At 40.6% G+C, this 10,266-nt stretch overlaps 1 protein-coding gene across 1 annotated transcript; it reads right to left on the bottom strand.

Annotated features, from left to right (window-relative positions):
* Window positions 1–4,666: 4,666 nt before the first annotated feature.
* On the bottom strand, window positions 4,667–9,706 carry LOC139459791 (uncharacterized). Its single transcript, XM_071241464.1, has 3 exons — window positions 9,621–9,706; window positions 7,322–7,432; window positions 4,667–6,063 (listed from the first exon to the last, which is right to left on the bottom strand). The coding sequence occupies exons 1-3, from the start codon at window positions 9,700–9,702 to the stop codon at window positions 4,835–4,837; spliced, it is 1,422 nt and encodes a 473-aa protein (XP_071097565.1). The 5' UTR covers window positions 9,703–9,706; the 3' UTR covers window positions 4,667–4,834.
* Window positions 9,707–10,266: the final 560 nt, after the last annotated feature.

Here is a 10,266-nt window from a genome sequence, read left to right as displayed (position 1 = left end):
ATTGTTGCTCTCAAGTACCCCGTTGTCGTGGATAGTTGCTTATATTTTCAGTCACTAGTTTGCATAATCTAGACTTAGACGCCATGACGAATGGGTTTGGTGCTGATGAACAAAGAAAGATAATCGTGGCAAATTCGGATTCGAACCCACTTTTCTGGCACACCAGGGGCACACATATGCAGAGCGAATTCCGGGCCTCAAATGACTGGGCCATCAGTGCCCCTTAACCCGATTTTACGTTTTGTCATGTTCTTTATAACCGAAGTTGATATTTCCCATTAGGCGACAACTACGAATACATCTGAAGATCCGGGTTGGAATGGATCTGCAGAAACCCATGTGTGTCGTAAGAGGCGACTAACGGGATCGGACTGTCAGTCATGCTGACTTGGTTGATGCATGTCATCTAACCAAATTGCGTAGATCCTTGTTCATGGTGTCACTCACTGGATTATCTGATGCACACTCCAGTGCGGAGTTCAACAACAAACAAACAGAAACAGCCATACACAAAGACATGCTTCATTGTTATACACTTTGAGTGAAACAACAAATAATCAACATGAATGGGGAAACGGTCACATTCCGTGTCACGTCCACAGCAAGTGTACATCACTGTCCAGAGGTTTAGGCCAAATCACAACTTTCGATCTTCAAGCTCATGTGTCCTGGATAATCTAAAATATAAACAACCTGTCAAATATGCAACATTTATATCTACTAGAAAATGGAATATTGATCAACCGATAATCGAATGTAAAAACTCAAATTTGAATCGTTCTACGATAGACGTGAATTTTGCAATCAGCACGGGTTTGGTGTTGATAAACTTAGGAACATAATCAGACGGAACGGGGATTCGAGACCCATGGTTAAAGGTTTGTGGCACACAGTGGAACACATCTGTATAGCGACTTCCAACGGCTCAGACGACTGGGCCACCTGTGTCCCTCTTACCCGATTATATGTAATGGCTCACTTCGTTATAACCGTAGTTAATTCATTCCATTTGACGACAGCAGTGAATACATATGTAGGCTCTAGAAACAAACATACCCCAAGTGTAGATCCGGGTTAGAATGGGTCTTCAGCAAGCCATGCGTGTCGTAAAAGGCGACTAACGGGATCGGGTGGTTAGGCTCGCTGACTGTGTTGATGAATTCTATCGTATCCCAATTGCGAAGACGGATGCTTGTGGTGGCAATCACTGGATTGTCTGGTCCAGACTCCCGTGCCGCGTTAGACAACAAGAAAGCTTTAAATAAACAAACATAACATAGAAATGCATCATTAGTGTACGCTTTGATTAAAACAACGAACAATCAGCATGAAAGGGGAAAGAATCGCATTCCTTGAGCTACGGTTTCACATTGTCAGATCAATAGCAAATGTACATCAGTGTCCAGAGGTTAAGCCATTTCACAGATTTCGATCTTCAAGCGCATGTGTCTTGGAGAAACTACAATATCGACACAATGTTAACCATATAGCAATTACTCCAAGAGAAGTGGACTTTGATGAACAGATAACTGATTTTAATACTCATCGTATTACAGTGCACGTGAAGTAGCTGCTGAACATGGCCCAAAATAAACAAACAATTTACTGCCATGTCACTTCAGACACGTGCCTAACAGACCGGACCCCTATCAGACCGGACACCCATCAGTCCGGACCCCCGTCAGTCCGGACCCCGTCAATCTGAAACCCCAACTTCTTGACGCTTTCTGATACGGTGCCCTTTTTGTATACACCTGAGGAAATACGTAAGGATGTGAAAGGAATCATGGCAAGAGTTATTTGACTACCCATTCACTCTTCTGCTTCTCTGAACCATACTATATGATACAACCATCTTGAATTCATCTGGAGAAGCATGCATTGTCTATATTCAACCTACAAGCAGGTATCAGCATCAAAATGAGATCAATGTCACGTGCAGATATATTCTAGGGTGGTGTTTAACGTTTTCCCTGGTGTATAACAGTAGATGCCAACTTGTCCACAATTCATTTCAAACTAGTAGTGTGTTTATTAATATCACCAGTCCTTACAATCTTTCACTAGTCTCGGACCAGCAAACAAGTGGCCGTGTCGACCCAACATAACTCCCAACCAATGGTTCGTTGACATGATTATTCCATCGTCTGGTATTAAAAGGTTCCATTGTACCACACTGTAAGTGTATACTTTTACGTAACCTTTCACATTATTATGAATGATTTGATATCTGATTGCAGACACAGTATTGAATATACGAGTCAGATTATCAAAATAATGTAAACGGTCGGATTGAAATCTACAAACTATGCTTATAAAGGGTATACTATAAGTGAACTGAATCATATTACCTTTGCAGCAACACCTGTACATTCTAAAGGACAACATGGTTGTGGAGAGAAGAAAACAAGTTGAATAGTATTAATGTTCAAAGTCAATATTATCAATATGAGTGATTATTGGAAACAGTTCAACAACAAAAATCTTTTACTTAATTAAACTATTCACCTGCTAATATAAGGGAAATAAAACACGGTTTTGTATGGCAAACTTGATACCCGTTTGAAATATTTCTTTAATGTGCATGGTTAACATTTATGAATGATGACAAAAGTGAGAGTACAAATAATAAATAAAGCAGAGAGATTAAGTGCGACAAATGTTGGAGTTAGTGTATACAACAAACGGAAGTTGACAATTGATTATTGAACGCACACATCCTCTTTCATCACTTCACAAACATTCAGTCATGATGCCCTCTCAATGTTATTGACATGTGAACATTCAAAATGAGATGAAGACATTCTATGTGTCAAGAACACTCACAATGACTGCAGTCTGGTGGTATAGTAATTGTACATGAATTGTCTTACCTACACCTAAGTTACTAAAGTAGTTAAAGACAAATATTATAATGACAACGTGCATGTCTCAGATCCCTTTTCTGTTAGTAGATTGTTTCGCTACTGCATTTCAAGCTGCACATGTAATCACATAAATATATTTTTGGAGAATAAAGAATAGTACAGATGTATATATCTGGCACATTAATTTAAACAAAACATCGCAAATGATGTATTTCATATATTTGTGTAAACAAACAGGCTTTGACAAGAAAACTGTAGTTTTATAGTATTAAATCTGTGGGGATAAAACTTATGACTAAAAATAAACAATATATGCAAAATCAAATATGGGGATACTTTATACAGGTTGGGGGGGGGGGGGGGGGAAATACTCACACGCAAAAGAAACGCAAGTCGAGTATGCAGTATACATGTTATTTATTTTCAACAGTAAAGACAAGAAGTACTAATGGGCAAGACTTACACAGTTTCGGGTCAATACCCAAAATGTCAGTCAATACCTGGTATGACCACCATTAGCATTGATCACTGCCACACATCTCCTGTACATTGAGTGGATCAGACGATTTTTAAAGGCCCTAGGGATCCTCCTGCACACATCCAGAGCAGCTGTGCAAAGTTCATCGGCAGTTGTAGGGACTGGACGCACATTGTGCAGATGTCTTTGAATCTCATCCCACAAGTGTTCGATGGGGTTCAGATCAGGGCTGTGGGCTGGCCACGGTAGAACAAAGATGTTGTCTGGTTGCAGAAAGGCCATGGTAGCTCTGGCAACATGGGGATGAGCGTTGTTGATGTTGTGAAAAAAATGGAACAACGTGGGGTCTGATCACTTGGTCGATATATCGCTGAGCATTGACGCCGTGTCCCCGACCTTGACCAACATTCAGAAAGCACATGGGTCCAAGTCTCGCATTTAGTCCAACCCATGGATCCCTTTCCATAACGTTTCTGTCAGCGAAACGCTCACCTCGACACCGCCAAATTCTGACTGCTCCGTCTGCATGGGAGACACAAAAGCGACTTTCATCAGAGAAGATGACACGCCTCCACTCACGATGACGCCAGTTGCGATACCCTGTGCCCACTGAAGTCGTGCTTGTCGATGCCGTGGTTGGAGAACAGGACGACGTGCAGGTCGGCGACATCTGGGGTTGTTGGAACGGAGACGTCGGATAACAGTGTCCCGGCTAATGTGTCGATTATGTGTTCTTATGGTCTGTCGAGCACTTTCACTTGCAGTTAGGAACGGATGTCGCTGGTGTTGACGGGTAATCTGCCGATCTTGTCGAGGTGTGGTGACCCTAGGACGACCGCTCCGAGGAAGGTCATCTGTGGTCTGTGTAGCATTGCATCGATGCAGGACACGGTAAATTGTGGTTATGTTAACGTTGAAATGACGGGCAACATCTTGGACAGACTCTCCAGCTTCCAAACGTCAGATAGCCTGGTTTCTCTGAATTTGAGTTAGGCGTGGCATTGTTGACCAAGGAGTGGTAGGTCCAAGAATAGGCCACAGTTTTATACCCACTACAGTTCGTGACAGTTCCTGCATTTTCGATTTCGCGGGAAATGGATGCATGATACCCACATATTCATTGAAATGGTGCTTTTTGGCGATTCGTTTTTACTCGGGGCTTCCAAAATGCAACCAAAAATATTGATAACACCATCAGGCTTCACAACATGATAAAACTCGTATCAATTTATGGTTCCGTGTTTTTTACCTATTTGCTTAAAACCACTTGCGTTTCTTTTGCGTGTGAGTATACATAAATGTACACCGATTTAATCGAGCCTGTACCAATAAACGTTTTCCGGGGGAGCGGCGGTGGGAGGTGGTGGGTGTTATTTTGCGACACCGGGACAGAAGTTGCTAATGTGTCGTTTCTGAACACCAGCTGCGGTTCCACTTATGGCTTGAGTATTCTAAATTTAGATGCGACATACTGTTTCCGGTTCCAAATTCAATACAGGGATAAATCTACAAATAACACAGTTCTACACTGTAAACACGGTATGTGTATACTGATATTAAATTCTTCAAACTTACCTGCATCAGCACCTGTAGTTGGTAGATCAGAAGTGAAACGGTAGCCTCCACTTACAATGTTGTGGGAAAACCCATATCCAGCGAATCTGCTGGCAGAGCGGACGATGTATCTGTTGTATGAACATTTTCTTCCCGCTTTGTAATCACTGCCGGGGATGTCCACCCAGTCAAATATAACAGGGGCTATATCAGAACTAAATACTTCAATATCCGTTACGTGTTGTTTAGTCAGTATGTTTATACAGTATGTATAAGGAATGAATGCACTGTTCACAAAATACGTAACTGGAACTACAACAACAATGCCATGATTATAATAATATGAGTCGTTTCTACACAGGGTTGCCATGACAGGCCTTGTGGCAGTAAGATATAGACTCTCATTATAGGCGAGGTATTGGCGATATACACGGCTGTCGCCCAGAGAGAATGTAGATCCATTGTTCAACATAATTTCAGTGTCGCTCTGGTCACTAATAACTTGTAGCTGGTATGTCGCGTCCTTATAAACAGAGCGGTCACCTGTATACATAACATACTCCGTCCCATGATGTCGTACAGGTAATAGTTGCACCAGAGAATGGGCATAACCTTGCATTGTCCCACTTAACACAGCTACAGTGTTTGTTGCGTTGATTACAGTTCCAGTGAGGTCATAGTCACTCTTCATCGTGAAGGTCTGATACTCATCTAGAGTCACGTGAATCGTGTCTCCGTCGTTGTAGGTCATGTTGTCATAGGTGACGTTCCCCTCCAGCATCAGCGTGATGTCCACGTCTATCTTGTGGTTGTGGCTAGCTATCACTAACATCACGTGGTCCATGTCTCCCAGACAGGTGGATACTACATACCTTGACCCTAGGGCAGAGATCGGGAGGGGTGAAAAGACGTCATTTCCAATGTGTCTGTGAACGCCCATGTTCTTACCAAAGACATGGATTACATAAGCCTTGTTTTCCACACCCACCGTCACCCACGATGACATATCTATGTAAGCATGAGTGTTCCCGTATGGCGTTACAGTCCTTGAGACGTTATATCCCAGCTGTGGATAATCAACCAGAAAGGATCCCCCTGTTTCCCCAGCTGCCACTTCAACTTTATTAGTATACGGCTGAAAAGATGCCAGTAGGTAGGTCACACCTGGAAGAAGCATACACAGTTTGTTAGTAGGGTTTTAGATGGATAACAACTGTACACCCTAGCTTCTGACATCGTCAATCACAGCGTTTTGTTCATCACTTCCTCGGTAAGTCACAGTGACAGTGTAACTTGGGACATTCTGAACATTCCCACGCTGAATGTCGTTGTCACTCGTTTGGATTGACTATGTGTTTTACAGCGATACAGTTGGTCCTTATATGCCTGTCAGTATAAATAAGTGGTCACACCTGCCGAATGGAAGTTTATGAAACAGTTAATATAAAAACATAATTATGTGCAAGTGTGCTGCTATGGATATGAATACGTCCCAGTGTTATTAGCGGTGTCCTCATAATGAGAGGGTCGCCATACATTTGAAGGAGAGTTTCCTTCTTTATGTTCCTTTACCCCGACCTTCCATGTATCTCTGTACATATGACGTTGATGTCAGATTAATGTACCACCGACATCTGTGGAAAATGTAGCTCAAGAATATTGTATGTTTCTCAAGATCGTCACGAGTTCTGAGTCATATGATATGATGCAAAGCTTTAGAAGGATATTAAAAAATATTGCTATGAGTCAGTTAAAGCACATCACTTAACATATTCGATTCCGGTATAGTATTTAAAAACGAGCATGTCATAATGGAAACAAAACCAAGTATGTCAAGTGATTTAATTTTAATTTTATTTTATTTGGAATGTACTGACTCCGAGCTGACCATTCTCTTTTTTTATCCCCATAATGCCGCGCTGCAGGCAGGGGAACAACAAGTAACATCCTTCTAGTGCCGCCATAAGGTTTGATGCGACCAGGGGATCGAACCAACGAACATTTGCTCTCCGGGCAAATGCTCTAACCACTACATCATGGAGACGGTCGCACCCCAGAGCACACTAGATAAGACACCAAACCGATATCAACCGAGAAAGTTGACAACATAACCAAAACCATAAACAGCAAAACGGTAATCCATAAGCTGTGATCAAAGACAATGTATACAATTTAACAAAACTCAAATGATAGATATATTAAGATATTATTAACCATTTTATATGTTATGAGTCTTTTAATATTATATTTTAGGATTACAACTTCGAAATAAATGTTTGTTATTCCTTATATTGTGTATACTTGCATCACATCGGGCTTCACTCCCACATCAAGCTAACATGCCATGATGTAACTAAAATACTGCTCAAAGAGGCTTTAAACAAATCTCGCATACTCAAAGAAGCTGTGTCTATACTTATACCCTCGGGGTATTCTTGTCCGCCAGTCCGGGTGTTGTTAGATACAGGTGTGGGTAGTGTCGTTACACCTGCGGTTGTTGAGGCCGGGGTTTGTGTCGTCGGAGTTGACGAGCCTGAACAGAACTAGATGTTAGATAGTCTTTTCAGAGTTGCTAGTCTGAGGTTTCTAATCACATAAAATTCTTCTTAAAATGAAAACAGCTGATATCAATGTCGTATAGTCGCGTCTTAATTACACCACTCAACACTACTCTACATTAGCTTGCCAACATTCGGAACATCTAAGTCATGTCTGATTCACTCATGATATATATATATATATATATATATATATATATATATATATATATATATGACGTTTTCGTATTATTCTTTTGGTATCAAGACTCGTTTGTGATTTCAAGCTCTTGTACAGATTCTACCTGAAAGCGCTATCTTGGAATGCTTAGTACTTTTAATGTAGTATGTTGTTTCAGCTGGCAAAGTCACGTGGTTTCAGAGGAACTCTTCTACCTGATATGTCCCAAATACACAGATAACTACCTAGGACTCACAAGGGTAGGGATCTGTTTTGAGATGTCCCTCTCCGCAGTCATACGGAATGTAGAATGACAGACAAGACATAACTAGGCCATGGGGTTACTGTGACACAGGGAAACTCAGGCGTACAGCAGAGGATAAAGCAAAATGTACAATCAAATGTTCCCATTGTCCTCTCCATGTCCCACGAACTAACCTTGAAGTCAAAACTACCCGGGGGAGGTGTTGAATCAACTACTTAGAATAACAGATGTGCTGGAAAGGAATTTGATAGTGGAGCTGGCCTCGTGGGTAAATGTCTAGTTGAAACGAAGGAGAATCAAGAGGACATGTTGATGAGATAGTTCACTGCATCACGTCCTATGGAGTTTCATTTTCTCAAGTCTCTGGGTACAGGAAAAGAAAAAAAAGCTTTTGAATAACCCACCTCCAAAGCTTAGAGACTAATTAAATCCTGACACATAGAGCATCAACATCAATCTTTGGCAAACCTTTCAGAAATCTATTCCAAAATATGTACTCCAGGTACCTTAGCAATGGAGGTATCTGAATTGACTCAAAGTTGGGTTCAGTTATTCATTTAAATTGGCTGTAAAATGACTTTGAAACAAATGATGCGACCAACGCTATTTATTCTGTTTGGTTTACCACGTCACTGGTCTTGTTGCTCGCTATGTCTCTGCTCGTTAATCAGTTGTCAGGCCCTTGAAGAAACTAATAATGAAATAATAATAATAATAATAATAATAATACACATTCAATAATCAAATAAATTTGATGCAAATAATGAGTCACTGAAAGTATGGAAACAAATGGTGAACCACAGCGATCGAAATTGGGATCTAGACAAACCAAAGGGAAGCCTGAGTTTTGGCATGAAAAGATAAATGGAGTGGGACAGAAAAAGTGATAACCAAAGAGATTACATCTCAACCAACCCGAGATGTCCACTTGGGTGAACTGTCTGTTTCGGCTCCCTGAATTCTTACAAACTCATAATGTGACAACGAAGTCCACTCCAAGGCCCAAACTTCTGGAGATGGCAAGAAAACATAACTGATTTTTGTAGGTCTCTCTGTGTGTTTAGGACATGCTGTTGGATTGTCTGGTCCAGACCCGATTATTTACAGACCACCGTCACATAGCGGGAATATTGCTGAGTGCGTTATACAACAAACAAACAAACAAACAAACAATCAAACAAACAAACAATCAAACAAATAAAACACCCGTGTGTTCAAGTTTAGCATAATGTAATATAATATTAATATCTTCATGTAAATAAGTTAACCTCAGTACAAAACTCTATTTAGTTTGTTAGCTGATTTGTCGTCTTGTAAGGTGCTTGTATGATTATTTTATGTACATCATCTCTCGTTGTATTTGTCTTTAACAAACAGGTTAAATACCTGAAATGATTTCTCATTTTACTTAATATTCTGATTATACATCAATACGTGACGAGGACATCAAAGTATTACATAATAAACTATCCCTTCATAGTAATAATACATAATACAAAATAATAATAATAATAATAATAATAATAATAATAACAAAATAAAAAACTATGTTGTTTTAGTTCTCTAAACAATCTACAGTGTATATATCTAAACGTGGGTTCGTTCGTTGAGTGTCCAGTACAAGGATTGTCCTGTAATTAAACACTAATTAACCCCTGCTTAATTACTGCTAATGATACTGCAGGAGCTCATGTTTAAGCCAACCAGAATGTTTTTAGTACAACAATTCAAAACGTACCGTCAACGATTCCAAGGGACACCAGGAGTAGCGCCACCTCCATGAAACGCCCCATTGTCACAGAGCTTAGTCTGTTCCGCATTGAGCTGTGACTACGCTCTGTCTGGCAGGGAGGCTGCATATAACCTGTTATGTATGCACCACGCGAACGCAAGCCACTGTAACAGCAAATGAAATTGTGTGAATCACGGATGACTTTTTCAATAATATATGTAGCGTGACCTTGTACATTGTCAGCATGTACAGGCAAAGGATGTATTTACTGCCATTATAACAAAACATGGTATGAGTGTTTCCTGTTCAAAATACTTATGTGTACTGAAATTGATCTAAATAGCTTATTGATAACTGAAAATCAAACATGAGATAATACTGTTATTGTCTATCAACATGTGCTAATCCAAACATTCGAGTTCTAACTTGTGTATAACTTGTATATAACGTGTGTGTAAGTTGTGTATAACTTATGTTTGACATGTGCAGCTTCGTATTAGAAGTGGGGCGGTGGGGTAGCGTAGTGATTAAAGTGGTCGCTCGCAACGCCGAAGACCCGGGTTCGATTCCTCACATGGGTACCATGTGTTAAGCCCATTTCCGACTTCCCGCGGATGTTGCTGGAATACTGCTAAAAGTGGCGTAAAACCAT

Source organism: Haliotis cracherodii, unplaced genomic scaffold (genome assembly GCF_022045235.1).
Source record: "Haliotis cracherodii isolate W230 unplaced genomic scaffold, xgHalCrac1.p SCAF_13, whole genome shotgun sequence".
Taxonomy (NCBI): domain Eukaryota; kingdom Metazoa; phylum Mollusca; class Gastropoda; order Lepetellida; family Haliotidae; genus Haliotis; species Haliotis cracherodii.
Note: the sequence above shows the minus strand (reverse complement) of the source record. Positions and strands in the feature narration are given on the sequence as shown.

Bases quoted from the DNA above. Each gene is read 5' to 3' on its own strand.
- LOC139459791 (XM_071241464.1), bottom strand. From the start codon at position 9,702: ATGCGGAACAGACTAAGCTCTGTGACAATGGGGCGTTTCATGGAGGTG. The intron at 7,433-9,620 runs GTACGTTTTGAA...AGTTCTGTTCAG, and splicing joins GTCCCTTGGAATCGTTGACG to GCTCGTCAACTCCGACGACA. The intron at 6,064-7,321 runs GTATAAGTATAG...TGCTTCTTCCAG, and splicing joins CGGACAAGAATACCCCGAGG to GTGTGACCTACCTACTGGCA.